Source organism: Lycorma delicatula, chromosome 6 (genome assembly GCF_047948215.1).
Source record: "Lycorma delicatula isolate Av1 chromosome 6, ASM4794821v1, whole genome shotgun sequence".
NCBI classification, from domain to species: Eukaryota; Metazoa; Arthropoda; class Insecta; order Hemiptera; family Fulgoridae; genus Lycorma; species Lycorma delicatula.
Window position 1 is genome coordinate 55245687 of NC_134460.1, and position 23241 is coordinate 55268927.

Sequence of the window (23241 nt, forward strand, 5' to 3'; positions counted from 1 at the left end):
TGTTTAAAATTAGTTCATGAGAAAAGGTTTTTACTTACAGTTTTAGTTTATTATACATCTACTTCACTTTTCCACATAATCGCCATTCAGTTCTAAGCACTTTTTGTAATGCTGCACCAGTTTCTTTAACCCCTGCGCGTAGAAGTTTGCCACCTGGGAATTGGACCAGTTGACAACAAGTCTTGAGTTCCTCGTCATTTTCAAACCGTTGTCCACCAAGCCACTTTTTCAAAAGAAGAGGAACTAGTCTCTCTAGGTGCAAGGTTGGGACTATATGGAGAGTAATCAAAAAGTTCCTAACGAAAATCTGGAATTTTCTTCTTGGTTATGGCAGCAGTGTGAGGACATGCATTGTCCTAAAGGAGGATTACACCAAACGACAGTTTCCCACGTCGTCAATTTTGGATCACACATCTCAGTTTGGTGAGCATTTCACATTACACTTCAGCTGTAATTGTTGATCCACGTTCCATGAAATAAACCAAAATGACTCCCTTTTCGTCCCAAAAACTGATGGCCAACATTTTTCGACTCGAGTACAGAGATTGCTTAAACTTATTTGGTTTTGGGGAACTTGAATGGGGCCACTGCACCTGAATGTTGTTTTGATTCTGTGGGTTGGTGTAGGATAGTCATGTCTCATCGCCCGAAACAGTGTGGGAAAACAAATCATTTTCATCTTGTTGATAGCAGTCCAAAACGCTTGTCCACTGCACATTCTTTGCTCTTTGTGTTGGTCCGTGAGCATTTTCGGGTCACCACCTTGCACATAGAAGTGTGTCCAACGTGTAGAAATTCATCAGCCAGAGCACTAATCATTAATTGCCAATCACATTGCAGTCTTCAGTCCACTTGTTCAACAATTCTGTCGGTCTGCCCAGTATTCAGACCACTCTTCATCATGCACATTTGTGCGGCCATTTTTTAAAGTTTCAACACCATTGTCTAACCTTTGCTTCACTCATTGTAGATCTATACACAAGGCACAACTCCTGAAGAATTTCAGCAGCTGAAGATCCTTTTGCACAAAAAATCAAATTACAGCACACACTTCACAACTGGCCAGAGAAAAGATTGTTGTGGACATTGCAATCTGCATTCATCGGCAGGCAAACGACTACTGAATCAAAACAACAGCTGCAGTGGCTTTGTAAGTAGCCGAGATGGCCCTACATGCATGAAACTGTGTTGAGACTGGCTGATATTTAAATATAAGCTGATAGCCCTTTAATATACTTCGTATGTCAAAATTAAATAAGAAGTACAATGTTTAACAAAATTAAGAACAAGCAAAAAATATTATAATAAGTAATTTAAATACAAGAATTGAAAGGACTATTAAAATTAAAAATAATAGCAAATGAAATCTAAATATAAATTATATTTTTGTGTAAATTTTACAAGTAATGATTAGAAAAATATCCAGAAGTGAAGGACTAAAAAAAATCCTTGGTTCACCAGACTTTTTGTGTCAGAGTGAGTATTTTCTTTCTGAGTTTTGTCTTGTTTATTTTTTTTTGTCAGACAGACAACTTTGAACAACAGTTCAACATAACTGTTGACTTATATGTCCTTTCAAATAAGGATTTGAATTGTCCTAAAATAACTTCCCTAAAATATAATAGTTTTATTTGTAAATTCATATGGGTCTGCATGAAAAGTTGTTTAAAAAAGATATCATAAGGTGAATTTTTTACATTCCTAACTTAGCACACCAGAGACTTTCTGCTGTAAGAGAAAGAGATTTTCTCTTACAAGAATAGTATGCTAATATCTGATCACTTGTCAGTTGCCCCCGCCCCCCATCACTTATTTAATATGGGCAGTTACTGCTGCTGGTTTTATTATTGTTTTTCTTATTATGTTAGTTTATTGGAACATGCAGAGTAATGTTCTGTTGATGTTATGAATGTCTTGTTTGTCATGCCACTTAAAAATTCTTTCCTTCATTAATAACTTTTGATTTTACTTTTTTGTTAATCTTTTGTAATAGTTATTGTTCCATAAATATTTTAGTAATGTTACTTGTATTACTGGATGTGCAATATTTCCCTCCAGCAGAGGGTGGATTCATCCAAGCTTAGTTCTTTCTTAGGATACTTGTCTTTCAGATAATTTTTTTATTGAAAAAAGATTTATTTTTATGAAATAATTCTAAAAGTTGTTGTCTTAACTCTATATGACTGGTTGGGCAGTGCTTTTGGTTTTTGTGTGGGATTTGAATTAAAGTGCAAAGTAAAATTAGAAGAAACTATCTGGGAACATTACGTAGGTAAAGTATGAAAGTTGTAGATTACGAGAGGTTATCTCTAAAGTAAAGACTTGTTTCATTGTAAAAAAATTTATTCTGAAAACTTTATAAATATTTTTTATTTCTCTTTAATTACATACCTTCTCTACATACTACTTCTCTATACTACTGTCTATAGACTACTTCTCTACATAATCGCCACATGAAAAGACATTTATTGTAGTGATACACCAGCTTCAACATACTCACGTCATATTCTTTTGCTGCCAGTCGATTAGCACTGATTAACAGCATTTTTTACGTTCGTTACCTGTGAATTACGTACTGATACAAAATTCTTTCAATTTGCTAAACAAATGGTAAACAAAATGAGCTAAGTCCAGACTATATGGTGGGTGATTTTTCCCATCCAGATGTTTTCAGGAAATCACGTGTCAGACCCACAAAATGTGGATGTATGTTATCGTGCAGCAGAACAACGTTGTTGGTCAGCTATTCATGTCGTCGCTTTTTAATAGTGTACCTATAATTTATGTAGAGTTTTGCAGTAAGCTTCTGCATTTACAGTTATTCCACATGGCAGAAATCAGCCAGCAGCATGCCAAACCCATCCCAAAAAACTGTGGCCATCAGTTTGCGTCCAAATGGCTGTGGCTTGATCTTTGTCGGTCTGGTTGGTGATTGATGATGATACCTACCATTCACTTGAATGCCATTTTCTTTATGGTGTGTAATACGGAATCCATGTGTTATTGCTGATAACAATTGAATTAAGGAACTCATTACCTTTTTCTGTGTAGCACATAAAAAATTCCAAAGCAACCCTCATTCAGATTTTTCTGTGATGTTCCGTTAAGACATGTGGCACCCAACATGCACAAACCTTTGCACAAACCTTTGCACAAACCTTTCTGAAGCCTAAATGGTCATGAACTGTGCAACCAATAACAGCTCTTGAAACACTGGGAAAAAGAAGTGCCAGGTCGGAAATCGTTGAGAGACGACCTTTTCTGATTTCATAATCAATGTGTTTCAACAAGACTTCAGTGATTATTGAGGGCCTCCCCGAACGTTATTCATTGTACACATTAATTCTGTTATTTCAAAACCTTTCACTCCATTTTCAGGCATTTCATTCATTCATTATATTATCACACAGACCACAGCATTATATTGTCACACTGTACATATCATTCACACCGTACACGTACGGTGATCAGCCGGCTTAACGTTTTGATGGTTTAAAAAGGTATGACTCCACACATTTCACAGTCAGCGACAATATCGATTTTCCTATTCATTTTATACCATAATAACTTGCATTTAATCAAAGATATTGGAATGCAACAACTTAAAGACAACAGTGCAGTGTGCACATGTACAGGTTCACCAACCTTACGGAGAAAATTTCCCAGCAGTCTTTACCTTAGAGATATCCTTCATAGTTATTAATTTACTCCCCCCCCCAGCTGATTTTATCCTGGCAATCTGGTAATCCTGTCATAAATAACAAACTTAGAAGTTATTTAAATTTTTATTTAGAAAATTTTCTCCATAAATTAATTCTTGCCCTGGGTGAGACTGCTTCTTAAAAATTCATTTTGTTTCCTTAATAGACAGTAGATTATTGGCTAACACTAGAAAGAAATCAGTAGGTCTATTCTGATGCAATTTTTGTTTAAACCTGCTGGCCAGTGAAAGTTACCAGAAACTTTTACTTCACACAATCTCATTCTCATTTGTGAGGGTTCTCTCCACACATGTATTGGTTGGTGGTTACCAATGGAATTACTGTAGATGATGGTGTAAAAGCTAGGCTTGCAGGTGATTGATCTAGTTTACCTCACTCAACACAACTTGCACTACCAAGTCCTAGTAGTAAGTTTGTTACTTGAGTCTTTATCATTGGACAAAAGTAAGTAAGTTGTTACCAAAAATAATTCACAGCCTCGTCAAAAACTTTCCAAAAACGTATTGCTGCCACCTCTTAGTATAAAATTTCTTTATCTTTTTACATTTAGCTTAGGAAATGATGATTGTTGATTTCAGTGGTAAATTACATGACTTTGTTGATGTAACAGGTGTAGGTGAACCACTCTTTCTTCACCTCTTTGCCTAATACAGTAAAAGAAAAATTATATGTTGTATATTATTCCAAAATTTAATTTTCTAAAAAATTAAAAAAGATGAGCTAAATTGGCTTTTGTTATTACAGGAATCTTCATTTGTAAACTGGTACTGAATTTCGTTCATAAACATATGATAAATCTTAATCTTCCTAATTTGCCTGCAGTATATGTGTGCACAGATTCATACACACACATCTGCACACAACCTCACACTTGCTTTTTAAGTTAAAAAATCTTGGGTAACTGCTCACTGGTGTGCCTGTACATTGTCATGATAAAGGAACAAATAACGTCATGCCATACCTGGGTTAGACATGGCAGATTCTCTTTCAAAAGCATTTTAGAACACTGATAAAGATTATTATTAAAAGTTTGTCCCTAGGACCAAGTTCAGTATGTTTAATCACTTTGCTTCAGTAATTGAGTTTACTAAGTTCAGTAATTTAATTACTTTGTAGAAACACACAGGTAAATGCAAGATGCACAAACTCTCTTTATCTTTGATGATGAACTTTTTTCTTTTGATGATTCTGGTGACTTTTATCAAAAAATTGTTTCACTATTATAGTGAATTGCAATTTGTGTAAGCAAATTGAGCTTTTTCTATTAAGTGAAGTCAAAAATGAGCCAATCAAATTACAGGCATATTCCCAAAAGACCTTTGTTCCGTTATCTTTAAAGATGAGATGAAAAGTCAAGTCTAATTTTCTGCATGTTTAGTGATTATGTCCAGAAACAGATATAGAACTACAACTGAGATGTTGAACTTGGTTATCTGTTTAGGTGGAAAGAGCAATGTAAAAAAAGTAATCCCTCTCTGTTCCCTTGCCCTTACACCAAAAGATTTTTTATTGTACTGAAAATGAACCTTTGTGAATTAGATTTTCCATTGGTGGAGATTAATGAAAATCTCAAAACCAAATACAATTAGAAAATTTATTTTTAGATATTGTTTCATTTTTGGAAAGACTTAATTATATGCAATAAATTGATGATGTGGTGGTATGTGTTCAGGGGAAATTAAGTTTGTGGACTAAATTTTTCCTTTAATAAATAATTGTAGCAAATGCTCTTTACAATATAAAGCAAAAGCCTATTCTGCCATTCTTCTTTATTTTTTTTTTTATATAAACTGGTCTCTCCATCGTTTCATCAGTCGTCCCAGGCTTCTTCTACCCTGTAGACTATACTCCTTGCTTATACGTGGAATTCTTGTTAGACTCATTTGCCCTATATGATCTAACCACCTCCCTCTGTAGTCCCAAACCAATCTCCATCAAAGAACATATACCCAACTCCCCACGAACATCTTCATTCCTTTTTATTAAGTCTGATATACCCAGCAACTGACCTTAGAAACCTTATCTCAGCACCTTGCAGCCTTTGCTCATCATAACTAATGTCCAAGTTTCCATACAATACAAACAATTATGATAACACCCTACAGAACTTCAATAACATCTCTGTTCTCACTCATTTCCTTAAGTATGCTTGATAGTAGCCTATTAAATCACTTTATTAAATATTTATATCAACTTTTCCAAGGTGTGATGTAATAATACACCCCAAAAAATTAAATGATGAGACCTGTTTATTAAGCTGCCTTTAAAAAATATCTTTGACTTTATGGGACACGTTCCACAAAATGCCATTACTTAGATTTTTTAACTGAAATCATTATATTGTAATCACCTCACTCTTTGAAGCTCATACAAAGCATGCTGCAATGTATTCTTTATCTGATATGATAACCTGATTGTCTGCAAAAAGCAAAGTATAGACGTGCTCCCCCTTCCTCTGAAATCCCTACTCCAGCAAGGCAAATATTTAATCCACTTGCATAACACATCATTTATATACAAATTAAACAACACTGACAACAGGGCACATTCCTGTCTTAATCCTCTGCTTACAACTTCCAACTTACTATTATTCCCTGCTGTACATATCTTTGAATTTGTGTACATACATTTAAGTACCACTGTTCAATGCTTTGGAATCCTCTTCTCTTTAAAATATCTAACATAACTGTTCTACACACCATATCAAAAACCTTAACATAATCTACAGAAAATAGAGAAATTGGGTCTCTATTAAATTCTCTGTTCTTCTCAATAATTTGCTTCAGAACAAGATCTGAAGCAAAATATATATTTTTTGTAAAATATATGTATATATATTTATTTATTTATATAAATGTATACAGCTGATGGTGCGAATCAGGTTCGCGAAGGCGCTTCTGTTTGTGTGGTGAGGTAGGGTGGGTCATTGTATTTTGGTTATTCTGTGCTGAGGTTGATTTATTAAATATAAATCAATTTGTATTGGTTCAGAGGAGTAAGATTATTAAAAGAATTAAAAAAAAAAATAAATAAATATATATATAGTTTTTTTCTTTGCTTTATTTATTAATCTATTGTATTACTTTGTATATAATTAATATGAATAAAGCAAATAAAAATAAAAATACAAGAACAAGATCTCCCTGTTCTAAAGCCAGAAAATTACTCCTTTATAAAAATCACAACTAAAAGCCTCAATCTCATCTTAGCTTTTAACCCGTCAATTTCACAATCTTTCCTATTTTGCATACATTTTATTGCTTCCTCCAATTCTTCATTCTCTACGTCGTCAACAAATAAAAAATCACGTTAATTGTGAGTTTTTACATTTCCAATTTCCTCTTCATATGTGCATACATTCTGGAAATACTGCAGGAAGATTTCCCTATGATAATGTTCAAATTAGCCAGATCTTTTGTATCTATTCAGCTGTCTCATTACTTAAAATGACATTCCCCTGATGACCATGAGTATCATTCTCCACATCTGAAATATACTGGTATCTTTTAAAACTTTCAATCATTCAAGTATATTTCAGTAAGGCTTCAGGAATTTAATATGCGTATGAATTACTGTTACTGAAATTTAAATTTTAAACTTCATTATGTCTAATTTAAGTTGCAGTAATTGTAAACCACCAAAAAAACAATTTCATTGTAAAAATATTAGTGAATCTCCATCACAAAAATAAAATGATATAAAAAAAAATTGTGAATAACAACCCCTGAAGCATACAGTGTGAAGTATAATTACCTTTTATTTTTGTTAATGATCATTATATTATTATTTCATATTATATTATACTTGGGTGTCTAAGAATTATCTGATATTGAGTAAATTATTTATTTATTAAGATACAAAAATGGGTTGCTTGAATTTAGAAACATTAAAACTGAAAGTTGTTTTTAACTTGTAATCAAAGACATTCATTGTGTGCACCATTAGTAATTTGCAAAATTCAACTATTAATCAATTTTGTGCCACTTTCATTGTAACATATCCACATCTATGAGGGTGGTTTGGAAAAGTCATGGCCTAAGAAAGAAAACACAAAATTTCTTACCAATTTTTTTAAAATTTTTCAACATAGTCACCTTTTAAAGTAGTACACTTAGATCATCAGTTTTCCAACTTATTTATTCTTTCAGTAAAATATGATTTCTCTAGCTTTGCAAAATAGGTCTATCTCAGTTATGACTTTGTCATTTGAGGCAAAACTTCGTCCGTCAAGCCATTTCTTCAAATTTGGGAACAGGAGGTAATCACTTGGAGCTGAATCTAGTGAATATGATGTATGTGGAAGCAGTTCAAAGCGCAGTTTGGGAATTCTAGCAGCAACAACAGAAGCCATGTGCGCAGGTGCATTGTCATGGTGAAAAAGCATTTTTTTTTGCCCAACTGTGGATGTTTGGTCTTTAATGGCCTCCTTCAATTGCACCAACAATGCTGCTTAATATTCTCTGGTGATTGTTTTCCTCTTTTCCAGATAGTCTATGAGCACCACACTATAAACATTCCAAAAAACTGTGTCCATGACTTTTCCTGCTGATCGAACACTTTTTGCCTTCTTTGGAGCACCCACCGGTTTTGAGCTACTGTTTGGACTTTTGCTTCATGTCAGGGCTGTAATAAGGAATAAGTTGAATCAGCAGTAATGAAATGTCACAAAAATTCAGTTGAATTACATTTGAAGATGTCCAAACACTGGTGAGAAATGTTCATTAAGTGCATTTCTGGTCAACCGCTAGCAAACGTGGGACCCATCGTGCTGATAGCTTTCTCATACCCAAATGCTCATGTAAGATGTTGTGAGTATGGTCTACTAATATTTTTGCAAGCTCGCTTATCTTTGTCATTGATCCCTTAATATACCGCATTGTGGATTTTTGTGATGCTTTCATCAGTCGTGGTGGTTGCAGGAGGTCCTGAACACTCATCGTCAAAGATGTAGGTTCAATCTCATGTGAATTCAGCTGCCCACTTTTTTACCAATGAAAATGATTGAGAAGATTCATTTAATGTTGAATCTAATTTTTTTATATCTCTCTGGTTTAAACTTTTCACAACAAAATATTTTATTACTGCTCGAATTTCAGTTTTATCCATTTATACAACAACATTCATTTATTACCTCTAACCACAACAATTAAGTAACAGAGAGGACATGTTGGAAACTGTTTAGTATGCCATTTAATAGATATTGCATTATTAATTGCAAATCGCCATTGGACCCACTAACGATAACTCTGTTAAAAGACCGTAAACTTTCTGAACCACCCTCGTATGAGTTCAAATGCATTAAAATCCTCTCCTGAAGGTTATCAATATTCACTGCAGGAGTTTTGTGTACATTATCCTTGATGAAACTCCATAAGGAAATATCATATGGAGTTAATTAGCCAGGCAATTGGTCTATCGTCCAATCCAGCAATTTGGGAATTTGTTGTTGAGAGATTCACAACTAATAAACCCCAATGTGGTGTGCTCCATCTTGTTGGAATATGATTTTGGGTTGTAACTCTTCAAACTGAGATTAAACAAACCCTTCTAACAAGTCTGATAGATAACTTCCATTTTCGCAAAGAAAAAAGGTCCAATCTGCACCAAACATTAATTTTTGGGCCATCTCTAATACATTTAAGTGTAACATGTGGCTTCTCTAATCCCTAGAACATTCTGAGTGTTCACTTTTCCGGATATGTGAAATGTAGCCTAATTTGAAAACAAGGTCACCATTATCATTTTCAATTCTTTCAATCATTTTCATAGAAAACTTTTTTTCTAGCAGTGTGATGCGTGGTGTAATTTGCTGCAATATTTATAATTTGTAAGGATGCAGTTTTAATTGTTTACGATCTAACTTACGGAAGATTTAATTGTTTGTGGAAGATTTAACTTACGTGTTGCACTCCGAGTTGACTTCTCAGGACTGTGAAAAAAGACTGAGAATGATCTCCATTTTTTTCATCTGATATTCTAGGCCTGCCTTGCACCCTTATGTTCAATACTGCCAGTTTCTTTAAATTTATCGTGTGCATTATTGAATGCTTGTTTTAGAGGATGGCTCTAAGTTATATCGAATTATAAAATTGCATCAAACTTGTGTGTCTAATTTTGTTTCAATAAACCACTCAACGTATTGTGCTTTCATTTGTGGATTCATGGTGTCTGACATATGCAAACACAGTGTTATCTAGAATTTGCCAGGAGAAAGTTTATGAGTGTTACCTGTTAAAAGAGCCCAACCATTCATTAATGGAGTGTTACATTTTTTTCTAATAAGACATGAAAGTTGTTTAGATAATTCCCAGATACCCGGTATTTATATGTATAATTTGAAGAACAGTTTTTTCATAAAAACCTTTTGATACATGTCCTAATATTTTCTGAACCCTGATAGCTTTCACCATCTGACAGAATATATATGGAAAAACGGTGGTTTCAGTTTTCTTTGTGAGAAAAGGGTAAAATTTGTGATTGTAGCATGTGCCATCTTATGAAATATAGATGAAACTTCGTATGTTTGCTTGCTGTTGGAGAAAAATTAAAATGGTGGTTTCATTTTGCGTGATAAGAAAAAATAAAAACATGTAAATCAATATAAAAACATGTCCGTTAATGAATATTTAATAGTGAAAATAGCTTTTATATAAAAAAAATTCATATCAAAACCATATTATCGGTTGGTTATAATGTTAGTGCATGTTTTTTTTTTTAGTGAACGGAAAGTCCTTTCATAAGAGGCTTAACCATTACTGTATAAATAACTCATGTTTGTAGTTTTCATTTGTGTTTCTTTTCGCTCTTGTGTTGAGTTTTTGGGAAGATTCACGTGACTCCCAAATGGGAAATATTGAAATATATATATATATATATATATATATATGAATTACTATATGAATTACTATTACTGAAATGTAAATTTTATTCTAATGTTACCTTTTAGGTGGAAATACTTGAAATGTTTGACGTTATATGTTGTAAATGTTCTATTAAATTATAATTATTAAATAAATAATTTACATTTAACTAGCTTGATAAAAAATTTTTATATATACAGAGTGGTCCATTTAAATTGAGACGCACTTATGTCTCAAAAACTACACACTTCAGAAAAAAAGTTTCCTATTAAAGTTTTCCATTTTAAAGGGGGAAATATGTTCACAACCTTTGTTGCCCTTGATAAGGTCAAATAAAGGTCATTTCAAGGTCAACCTAATTTTTTTTCTCCATAGGAACCTATATTTTTTATTGCAGAATAGAATTCTTTGCAAAAAAAAGTAAAATTTTGTTTGAATTTTTTTTCCAAAATTGATAGTTTGTTTAGTTATTCATCTTTAAAAATGCTGTAGGCGTATAAATTGTGTTTTTAGTTTTATTAGGTCTGACCCAGTGGACAAGTTACTACATATCCAGCTGTTCAATTTTTAATAAAAGAAAATGAAATTAAAAAAAAAACAATCAATACTAACAATAATGAAATTAACAATTGATGAAGAAAAAAGAGATGAGCATGTAAAGCAAAGCTTTTAAAATAGCCTAAAAGTGAAGTTCAAGTTTCAAATGACATTTGTCTAAGTGAACGTATTATCAGTATCTTCAATTCACTTTTTTATTACTCGCCAACTATTAAATATTAAATTAAATTTTTATTTATTAGAAATTATGGAACAGTTTACAATTAGAGAAAAAATTGAGATAATTTTGGTTTATGGGGAATGTCACTGAAATGTTGATCAGACAATAGCTTTGTATGCTCTATGATTCCCCGGTAGAAATATTCCAAGTCGTGCTTCTATAAAACAGTTTAGTGATGATGGAAGTGTGGGAGCTAAAAATAGGAACCATCAAAATACTGTGACAGCAGAAAACAATGAAATAATGGTGGCTGCGGCAGTGATTGTAGGTCCTCATGTTAATTCAAGAAGAATTTCACGGGACTCCAAGATATAAAAACCAGTGTTCTGAGAACATTAAAATGCCTGAAATTCCATCCTTAGGAATTGCATGACAACGACTTTGAATTAAGAGTAGTATTTTGCCAATGGGTGCTGGAAAAAGGTACAGGTAGTTCAAAATGTTTTTCTTAATGTTCAAATTTTTTTTTTGTTCTTTTTTCCGATGAATCAAGTTTTTACTAATCATGGAGCAGTAAACAGACATAATATTCATTACTGGGCAGTGCAAAATTCACAGTGGCTAAGGAAAATACAATATCAATTTCCGTGGGGTCCAATTAATCAGACTCCATTTTTTCAATGTAAATTTGAATAGAGAGAAATACACAGATTTTATGCTTGATGAACTACCCTTGGAGAAGAGAACGATATAGTTTCATCATGATAGCTGTCCTGCAGATTATTCAATTATCACCAGAGTAATTTTGGACCGCAAATACAATGATTATTGGATTGGTTGAACTGGTCCAATTCATTGGTCTGCCTTGTTCTCCCGATATTATTCCAGTAAACTTTTTTATGGGGTTACATTAAAGAAAAGGTTTACCTAGTAGTACAAACTACCCCTGAAAACAAGAAAGAACATATAACAAACGTCTGTGGAAATATTAAGAGAGAAATTCTATTAAATGTTCACGGGTCATTTTTAAAACTTATGGAAAAATGCACAGAAGTAGAAAGACACCACTTCGAACATTTGTTGCTGTAATTTATGTAGAGTAGTAGGCTTAGTAATTATTTTAAATAAAGAGCATTAAAAAAAAAATGTTAAGTATTAGTAATTCATTAAACCAAATATTTTCATTGAGTCGACATGACTTAACTAGCCAAAACGTGCAACACTTGTAAGCTGTGTAACATACCGGTATGTACTATTTGATTAAAAAGATTCATTAAAATGTAAATGGATTTTATTTAGGTTAATCCTTTAATAGGTTGTTTTTTATTTAAAACTTAATTTGTTTTAAAATTTAACATCAGCTGGATGTAACTCATCAGCTGGGCCAGACCTAATGAAAGTATAAACACCAGTTTATATAGACTTACAGCATTTTTGAAGATGAATAACTAAAAAACATCAATTTTAGAAAAAAAGTCTGAAACAAAATTTTTTTTTGCAAAGAATTTGATTCTGTAATAAAAAATACAGGTTTCTATTAAAAAAAAATAATTTTACCTAGAAATGACCTTTATTGATCTTATCAAGGGTAACATAGGTTGTGAACGCATTTCCCCCTAGAAATGGAGAAACTCTAACAAGAAACATCTTTTCCTAAAATGTGTAATTTTTGAGATGTAGATGTCTTATCTTAAATGGACCCACCTGGTATATATAAATATAATCTCTTTCAAAGCCTAAACTAATTTTTTATAGCTGTTAATAAGTTTGTAAATATAATAAAAAGTATTTATGTGTAACACAGTACAGACTAACATTACACACAGTGTTGTTGAATATTTATACCATATACATTGTAATATTTTTAAAATAAAAGTACTTTAATAATTATTTAGAGATTATTTTAATATTTAATAACATTGAATTTAAAGTTAAATGTAGTGTGAATGAAAATGATCATGTTTGGGTGTACATTCATAGCATAGCCTTGTAGTACCTTTCCTATTAATGTACCTTTTACTTAAAGTACCTTTTTTACTTTGTTGTTAATAAACTGGATTTATTATCCATAGCTTTCTTCAGATTTTTTTTGTTAAGTTTATTATTGCACTTCACCAGTCGCTAGAAAAAAATTTACATTTTCTGTTTTTAAATTATGTTAGGTGAAATGTAAAAACTTTTATATCTTTGTTGTTCTATGTGTCATATGGACAAATTATTACATTTATGTAGTTCTTTGTTTATATAAGATTCATAGAAACAGTAAGAAATGTAATATGTATCTAAAGAGATATAAAATGTAACAATAAATAGTCATGTTCCGTAATGCATTTTTTGTTAAAAAATAGATCTTTCATAAAAAAATAAATATACTCATGAGTTATAAATTTACAAAGTTAGATATTAAAATCACATTTAAGCAAATGATATATATATAAATATATACGTAATTCTGTGTTGCAATGAACATTAAGTGAAAAATATGTACCATAATATGTCTTTATTACTGATAATAAATGGTAACTTAATAGCACAATCTGTAAACTACATTTATAGTCTGCTATTGACAGATCGGGAAAAATGCATTCTCGAAAAAAATGGCTCCTTTATTTCTTCTTTCTTGAATAAGTAATGGAACTGAATTGTATCAGCATTGCCATTGTGGTGCTTAAGGGCAGCTGCTCCTTTTCTTATTGGGCTCTGAGTTTCCTATTTCGTCTATATGATGTCCAAGAACTTTTATTCAGGATTGCCCAGTTTTTTAGTATAGTTAATCAGATAATCCTAGATGTCATTTATCAGAAATTGAAGTTAATACATTTCAGCAAAACTGTTTTTTGAAAAGTGCTGAAATTCTGTTTTTTCCCTTTTATTTTTATGCATGCAATTTGTTGTGTACATTTTATATTGTTGAATTTTTATTATTTTGTAAATACAAACAAATAAAAAAAAATATATTTTAGAATTATGATTTGTTTGTAAAAACATTTTTAAGAATTTTTTGAAAATTTCATTACTTCAATCTTTTTCAGAAAAAAAATAAGCCTAAGTAAATGAACACATATATCTTGAGTTCAGGTATAGTAAATAGTGTTAATTTTTGTGTTAATATGTAGATTACTCGTAATAAATTGGCAATAATAATAATAATAACACTGGTCAACAAAATTCAATTTTTTGTTTGCTAAATGAGAGTGAATGACTGATTCTTATAGTACTTTTTATGCTGATTTTATGTACGAGGTGCTACCCAAAAGTTGGGGGAATTTTACCATAAAAATAAAATGGCTTACCATAACTTATAATTTCCACTGTCTCCTTCAAAGTAATCCCCTTGGGCATTGATACAGTGAACCCAGCGTTTTTCCCATGATTCCATGCATCCCTGGAAGTCTGCAGGTGTAAGTGTTCGAAGCACATTCTGCGTATCTTCCTGAATCTCCTCAATTGTGTTAAAAGACGGCCTTTCAATTGAAATTTTATTTTTGGAAAGAGAAAAAATTTGCAAGGGGCAAGGTCAGGCGAATAGGGTGGGTGGAGAATCACTACCGTCTTTTTGGAAGCCAAAAAATTCTGAACGGCTAGCGATGTGTGTGCGGGTGCATTGTCATGGTGCAGAACCCAGCTGTTGTTCCCCCACAGATCTGAATGTTTGCACCTAATGCTTTCACATAACCGCTTCAAAACTTCACAATAGAACATCCCATTGACAGTTTGACCAAGAGGAACAAATTCCTTGTGGATAATACCTTTGATGTTGATAATACCTTTTTTTTGGCCACAGTGAACTTGGCGACATTCACTGCGACGACTGCTGCTTAGTTTCAGGGTCATACCCTTACACCCATGTCTGATCACCAGTTATGACGTTGGAGATGAAGTTAGGGTCATCTCTTGCTGAATTTTTCAATTCACTACAGCTACGCGATTTTGTTTCTCGTTGCTGTTCAACAGTCTCTGTACGAATTTTGCAGCGATGCGTATCATGTTCAAATTGTCCGACAAGATGCGTTGCACGGACGCATATGACATTTGTACAATTGAAAAAACATCATGGATTGTTTGTCTACGATCTGCAACAATAGTCTTTCACGATGTTTTACGGTGTTGCGCTTGTCTTCCTGAACGCTCATCATCATTGACTGTCATTCATCCATATTTGTATCCTTTGTACCACAAAAAAGTTTTACTTTTACTCATAGCATTGTCACCAAATGCTTCCACAAGCATGTGATGGGTTTCTGCACCAGTTTTTTAAGCATGAAGCAAAATTTGATGCAGGTTCTTTGCTCTTTAAAATCTGCCATTTAGAACTTTGCCGAAGCAGTAAAACGCAACGTTACACAACCGCATGAAAGTCAACAATGCAGCCTCTCACCGTCACAGCTGTTGGAACACTGGTTCACAAAGAGTACTGTTAGCCACATCTAGCGGCAGCAGGTTGTACCAGTAATGGTTTGCAGGAAATTCAAATTCCCCGAACTTTTGGGTAGCACCTCGTATGTTAATAAATTTTTTCCATTAGTTTTTTTGTAATTGAAATTTCTTTTGATCAAAACATGTAAGGTAAACATAATATGACAATAGATTACATGCATTTTGTATTTTCCTAAAATCTATTTCTTTTGGATTTTCTGCTGTAATTTGCTGTAGGTAGAGCCCTCATAGATTCCAACAGTAGTCAGCTAACATTTTTGTGTTCCATTTTCCCTGGTATTGTATATCCATTGTAGATATCTTTTGGTGAAAGCATTCTCCATGTTCATCACTGATAGTACTGAAATGGTTAGAGAAAAAATCCAAATGTGAATCTAAGAAATGGATTTTGAGTGACGTGTTACACCCAAGTTCTGTGTAGTTTTGAAGGAGTTCACTCACAAGTTTTCTGTAGTTACTTGTCTTATGGTTTCCAAGGAAGTTGTTTACCACATTTTGAAATGATCTCCATGCAGCAACCTCCAAGTCATTCAAACATTCTTCAAACATCAGATCACTTATTTGTTTTCTTACTTGTGGTCCAACAAATATACCTTCTGTTATTTTAGCATCGCTTATATTTGGGAATTTGTTTTCTAGAAACTGAAACCCTGCACAATTATGATCTATTGCTTTAACAAAATTTTTGAATAAACCCAGCTGAATGTGTAGTGGTGAAAGATAAACTTTTTCTGGTTTTATTAATACCTGACTAACAACATTCTCCTCTCCTACAGTCAGTACCTCTCTCTTTGGCCATTGCTCTTTTATGTAATTGTTTTTTCTATCCCTGTTCTCCCACTCACACAAAAAGCAACAGAACTTATATCCAAGTTGCAGTTCAAGTAAAAGTGCTATTACTTTCAGATTTCTACAAATATGTCATAAATATTTCTCATACTGAATCCTGCTCAATACAAGTTTCATATTTTTGACTCCTTCATGTGAACAGCATATGCTAATGGCTTTAAAGTGTATTTATTTCCAATGTGAAGTAAAAAAGCTTTCAAACTAAGCTTTGATGAGCAGTAAAAAGTCGCCATTCGTCAGGAAGGTGAATATGTCATAAAGCTTCCAGTAAAGAGTCCACATCATTACAGTTTTCATACTGAGAAAAAATGTTCAAATTCTAACTGTCTGTCATGGAAAGCTCTTATTTTCGTATTTGGTTGTAAAAGATGCCATCCTTTCAGTCTTGATGCCAATATTTCTGCTCAATTTTTTTGATAAATTTAGATCACAAACCAGATTATTTAATTCTGACTGATTAATTAAATGGGGTTCAGTACATCTATTTTCTAAAAACTTTATATCTCTTTCTTCATCGCCTAATAAGTCAGCACAAGATTCAGCATTTTCATCTTCATGTAAGTTCCATGTTTCTGGTAGTACTGGAATTGGAAGCTCTTGGCTATGTGGCTTTGGCTGCATGGCAGAAGGAATTTCAGGGTATTTAACAATAGGTCTAATTTTACCTGTTATAACATATATCTTCAGTCTGTGATGATCCTTCAGTTCTCTCCAAACCATTGGAATTACAAATGGCATGTGATTAGATCCATTTAGCCAACCAGTCAACAATGTTACACAAGAAGCACAATAAATATGAGGAGCCCAAGATTTGTCCTGATCTCATCAACACATCCCACAGATGTAGCAGAAGTTGTTTGGATGATTAATGCAACTGCGAGGCATTGTTCATTTTAATTATTGTGTAAATAATAAACATGATGACTAATGTCTAACAAATCAATGTGACAACAATTAAGGGACTGTAATAAATAAACCAAAGTATTAAGTTGATAAATACATTCATAAAATGCTATGCTTATGGAGTTCATGCATGATACTACTTGAAAATAAGATTGGTAGTTACAATACAACTAAGCCTCATAGAAAAATTCTGATTTCATACTTGAAATCAGCATCAAAAATAATATATAAGAAACTGTTATCACTCTCATTTAACAAAATCATTGTTGATCAGTGTAATTATTCAATAAGGTAGTGATAAATAATCCCACCATTGCAGTTTTCTATTAAACAGGTTTTTTTTTTTTTATTGAACTGAAAATAACAGAACTTATCATTGTAACAGCTTTTATTAAAAGAGTAAGTGAAGAAATTTTAGTAAAAATGTAAAACTGTGGTAATGAAACAAAATGTTTCTGACAGTTAAGCATTTACTTAAAACTTTCAATAAGACATTTTTCTGATATAATCATGAAATTTATGGAAAGTGAACTCTTATACTTTTTTTTAAAAAAGTGAAAGTGAACTTTTTTTAGTACAGAAAAATTAAATAGGAATAAAAAATAGGAAAAGTACAAATTTATAAATAAATGAGTGCTTCCTAAATTTCTTATCCGTTAGCGAAGTTGGGATATTGCATGATCAGAGAAGCTTTTCATGGGTGGAAAGAGCGTTAAGGTGTACCATGGTCAATTTTGAAGCAACTACTCTAATATTTAAGCAGAACTGTTGTTAATTCTTCTAGTTTTGAATGTGAGGCAGATGCTATAAAACTGGTAGTATATGGATTTGTGTTACCTTTATAACTTTAATATAACATTGACAGCAAATTTGTTAATTTCAAAAGAGATGTAGCAATAAAAGTTATAAATATAAATAAAAATGCAGCCTTTTGTTTTATAAATAATTTCATGTTGTTGAATTTACATTTACTGTCTAATCAATTACAATAATTTTTTCATTGGATCTCATTTCCCTTCTTAAGCCATTAATTTGTACTATTTTATTGTTATATATATTGTTAGTTTTTTAAATCTTTTTCAAGTTATTCATTTAAAATTAAAACTTTGTGTGTTTTGAAAACATTGAATGTATTACACGTTGTTTATCATAATTATTCTTAAATTTTCATCATTAAGAAGGTAATCTTTTTTTATATTAATAGTTTGTTGAAAAGTAATGAAATTACTTTTATTGAAATCAAATATTCTTGCTTGTTTTGCTTATCATTTTATATATTTTCATTTTAATGTTAGACAATGATCTGTAAATCTACTTTCATTAACATCAATCTTGTGAGTTTTGATTTTGATCTTTAGTTTAATTAACTGCAAAGGTTATTAGGTTTAATTCAAATGAATTTCATCTGTTATAATTCATACAATATGTTGACTAATCTCATTGCAGTATTTCTTTATTTGTTACAGATATTGTAGTTAATTCTTCTGTTTTACATTACATTATTCTTGCACTCATTGTCTTTTAATTTTATACATGTGCTCAAAATTTTACATTTTGTGTAAATCGGTTATTTGAAAAAAAAAACCATTTCGTGTTTCTATTATAACTTGATTTAACATTCACTGGTTTAAATATAATTATAGTTTGTTACATAGATTTTGTTAATTCCACCAGTCTTTCTATATAAAGCTTCACATATAAAAATTTATAGAAAATAAAGATGGTTTTGGAACTGATTTTACATCTGCTACATTTGAATGAGGTGATATGGAGCAATGACCTAAACACCTTGTTCTATTCTATTTCAGTTGTGATAGATCTGTTAAAAGATACTTTCATACATTATTTTTGGAAACCTATTTTAAAACAGGCAGTTCTGTAATCCAAATTCAGTGAAATTGTTTTTATATAGAGTTTACTGTTGATAGACATTTTAGTGTATCTACACTCATTACAATTGTGTCCTAAGTTAAGAAGTTTAGAGAAACAACATCAGATTTAAAAAAGAAACTCACTTGCCATCCGTCTATAGTTTATATTCCTGTAAATATTGGAAGTGATGCTTCAGTTCATTGTCAGAGGAATCTACTTTACCTGGCATGTTTTGAATATATTAGAGTGTGTAGTATTAAAAAAAAAAAATGCTTTACATGAATATGTTTTCACTTATATAAAACTGTGTCAAGAGTAAGAAATTTAAATGTGATTATAAGTATACTGAATCAAATTTCAGTATTCTTATTGATGAAATGATCATCAAAATTTCTGTTGGACTGGATCGGATCCCTTTGTAGTCCTGCTTTAGTCAGGCATTAAATTGCACTGCTGCATTTTTGTTTGATACAGGCATTGATAACCATCCAAAATTTTTCATATAAAATTATGTAGAGGATTTAAGTAGAGGAAAGTCAGATGAAGCCTACTTTCATCTTTCCAGATGTGTGAACCAGTAGAATTTCTGTTACAGACAGACAACAGCTCTCATCAGCCATATGAGAGAGAGGCCATTTGTTATAATTGTTCAGTGTGTTGTAGCTAATTTCAGACTAAGAGGTTCATATTTTCTTTTTAAGAAAGTGAATAGTTAAGCACTTATAAGATTGCTATATAGAAGCTTCCTTGCCAGAGTAAGCTTGTAGAAAAATTGATTTTGCTAACATTTTGGTTACTGCTGTTTACACAGCAAAGTAGTGAAATAAAGTCAATGAAAGTAGGCCAGGATGTTTCTGGGATGTGTTACTTCAAGAAACAGTGATCTTTGTTGGTGGGCTTTCTTCCCAGCTGTTAGCTTATGCCTAATTTGTTTGTGGCCATCCTAAATCAAAAGTCTATTGAAGATTGTAGAGTTAATTATTTATAATGAAATAATACTAAATGACAGAATAATTGTTAAACTTCAAGCATGTTTACAGGCATCTATAAAGAATTGTGGGCATAATTGGTAACACTTTTTGGATATAACATAAAAATCCTTTTGTGTGTAAATAATTTAAATAAAATGGCAAAAAATATTTATTATAAACTTGCTAAATATGTTTCATTATTATACATGTTTTTCATTTGCCTATTGGTTTCAATACCTTGCAGTTTTGTATTAAGAATCTCTCACTTTATATCCAACTCAGAAAGAATGGCATATAATGTTAAATTGAGTATAACAATGAAAGGCGTCTTTGCCTTTGAAGATGTGCATATGATAAGAGATATACCTTTTTTCTTGAAATTTGACTGTGTTCTGTGCACCATGTAATACATAAAATTTGATTGAAATTACATAATGTTTGGTACAGTTTCTGCAGAAAATACATTGTAAAACTGAATTTTTTTAAAATCCAAATGAAACACAAATGAAATTTTTGTAATTTGTTCACTTTATGTCAAGTTATCTGATAAATTTAAAATCATAAATTATAAAACCCTCACAATTTAAAATACTATTATTAATTAGATTTTATTAAACTTTATAATTATTGTTGAACAGTAGTGTCCCCTTTACAACATTATTATCTTTAAGTATTAAAGAATATTTATGTTTTGATTGTGGATAACACTGCTTCACAGTGTCTATGCTGTTCAGTAACTATGTAGCTAATCAAACTGTTCAGAGTCAAGTAAGAACTTTGATTTATTAATTTTTATTACTGTTTTTTTTCAACTTGTTTTAGTTTTAGATTTTCATACTTCAAAATTAGTTACTGCATCGTATTTTAAATCATTAATTTTCTTTACTGCATGTTACTTTAAAAAATTGTACTGTTGTAGCAGCAGAAAGAGCTAGGCTTATTTTAATTATTTCACAGTTTGTTATTTGATTCATATTGAATAGAATTATTATGTTTTTGCAGGTGGAGAAATTTTTTTCGGCTTTAATATAACTACATATTTTCTCTTAACTCTAAAAAAAAAACACATCACAAAGCTGAACCATGCACTTTTTGATAATTTTGAATACAAGACACTTACATATTTGGCACTGAATAGTTAATTAATAAATATATTAATAAATTATTGCTCATAAAAAAGTTTCTATAAAGTAAGTTACTCCCTGATAATTTTTTTTAAATTTAGTGGTATTATGTTTTTTAAACCTGCCTGAAAATACTACAATGGGATTTAAGCCATCCATTCCTATCATTTATTTCTACACAAATCTTTTTCATTAAATAATTGTACCTTAATAGTTGGACCGTCTACTCAGTAGTAGTGTAAAATGAAAGTTTATTTGAATTTTTTTAATTGAAAAAAATCAAAAATGATCTGTAGAAGACTGAATATTGATAACTATATTTTGAAAAAAAAGGAATATAATTTTATTATATTTCTGTTCATAATTCAGTGAGGGAAGAGACACCCATTACAGGGGTAAGTGTCAATAGCTCGCAATCGTCACCTACCTGCTGGTTATGTCTTTCTTTCTTTCTTAGTGCATCATCTTTCTTTCCTTCAAATATTAAACCATGTAGGTTGTTATTGATAGAACACAGTTTGTGACTAGCTAAAACTTGTGAAATTTGTTGGCATAAGATAGGAAGAACAAGACTGAATTCAGGAAGGCTTGTCAATGGGATTTCCAGTTGGTACGTGGAACAGTAGAAACAAAATAACATTCGTTAATTCCTGACAATCATGCCTACCTGTTCTTTCCAGTAATATTTGAATCTGTTAATTCTTAAATAGGGTTGTGTAAATTCAAAATATGCTTAAGTTTATTTGGCCATGTATATGTATATATTAGTGTGTCTTGTATCAATCAAGTGATAAAATATTTTACTTGTATAAACATTTAATTAATATAATTATTATGAATATTCTGAGTTGGGAAAACTGAATTGCATCTTATATGATCTGTTCCATAAGGAGCAGTGACCTGGAAAAAGGAATTTAAAGAAGGATAAATACCTTTAATCAGTATTATGTCTTTAAGAAATTAGTCCTGCAGATCATTAAGGTCAATCAGTGTTGGATGCAGTTACTGTTTGGTTGAGTAATATAAGTGATTAGCGCACTACTTAGATTAAGTTCATTATAGGTATAAGAGACCTGTCTTCAACCATTTTGTTCATCAGCCACAGCGTTGGAGTCCCTTAACCCACAAAAAGTTATTACTAAGACTGACACCGTCAGAAGTGTGACTGTCTCTGCAGGCTACTGAATGTGCTTTTAAAATTAGGCCAGTAATCATTTGATGCATTCCTTTTCCGTATCTATGTAAAGAAGTAGGGATTCAAGGATAGAAAGTGGGAAGGTGAAGGAAAAGCATGATTAACCCACAGAGTGGCTTCCTTTGGAGATTTGGGGGAAGTGTCTCACATAGGTATAAATGCAGGTGAAGGATGGGTAAATCCAATAAAGATTTCAGTTAATTACAGTTGCAATAAGAAAACTTTTCATTCGATCAAAGCATGCAAATAAAAGTAAAATGTTATTAAACTATACGTCATAAATTCTTAAAACAATAAAAATTGTTCACAGCTTATATTGACTGAATATGTTAAACACAGAAAAAACCTTTCAAAAAGCTGTTTGTTATGGGAGACCACAGCCATAACTTATTAAAAACTAAGTTCTAGATAGAAATGTACATTTTTAAAGAGTGAATAAAGATAAATAAATCAAAGTTTAAGTTCAGAAGCCCAAAAAATTTTATAATAAATAAATTTAAATTCTGACTTCTTAAAATTTGTGCATGTAATAAGAAATCATTTTACACTTGAAAAACCGTAATTTGGTGCTAACTTCAAAAGATCAAGAT

At 31.6% G+C, this 23241-nt stretch overlaps 1 protein-coding gene across 11 annotated transcripts in view; it reads left to right on the top strand.

Annotated features, from left to right (window-relative positions):
• Positions 1-23241, top strand: part of Pcmt (Protein-L-isoaspartate (D-aspartate) O-methyltransferase) — a 74828-nt gene that overhangs the window by 38717 nt on the left and 12870 nt on the right. For 5 of the 11 annotated variants that reach the window (XR_012756910.1, XR_012756908.1, XR_012756903.1 and 2 more), the window contains 2 exons: positions 14333-14378; positions 21335-21522. The exons of 2 other annotated variants lie outside the window; for them this stretch is intronic. Coding sequence is in view for 1 of the 9 variants with exons in the window: in XM_075369921.1 (XP_075226036.1) it covers positions 14333-14357 (25 nt within the window). In the remaining 8 variants the exon portion in view is untranslated. The remainder of the gene's footprint in view (positions 1-14332; positions 14379-21334; positions 21523-23241) is intronic. 4 more of the 11 variants (XR_012756904.1, XR_012756905.1, XR_012756907.1 and 1 more) reach the window with 2 other exon arrangements.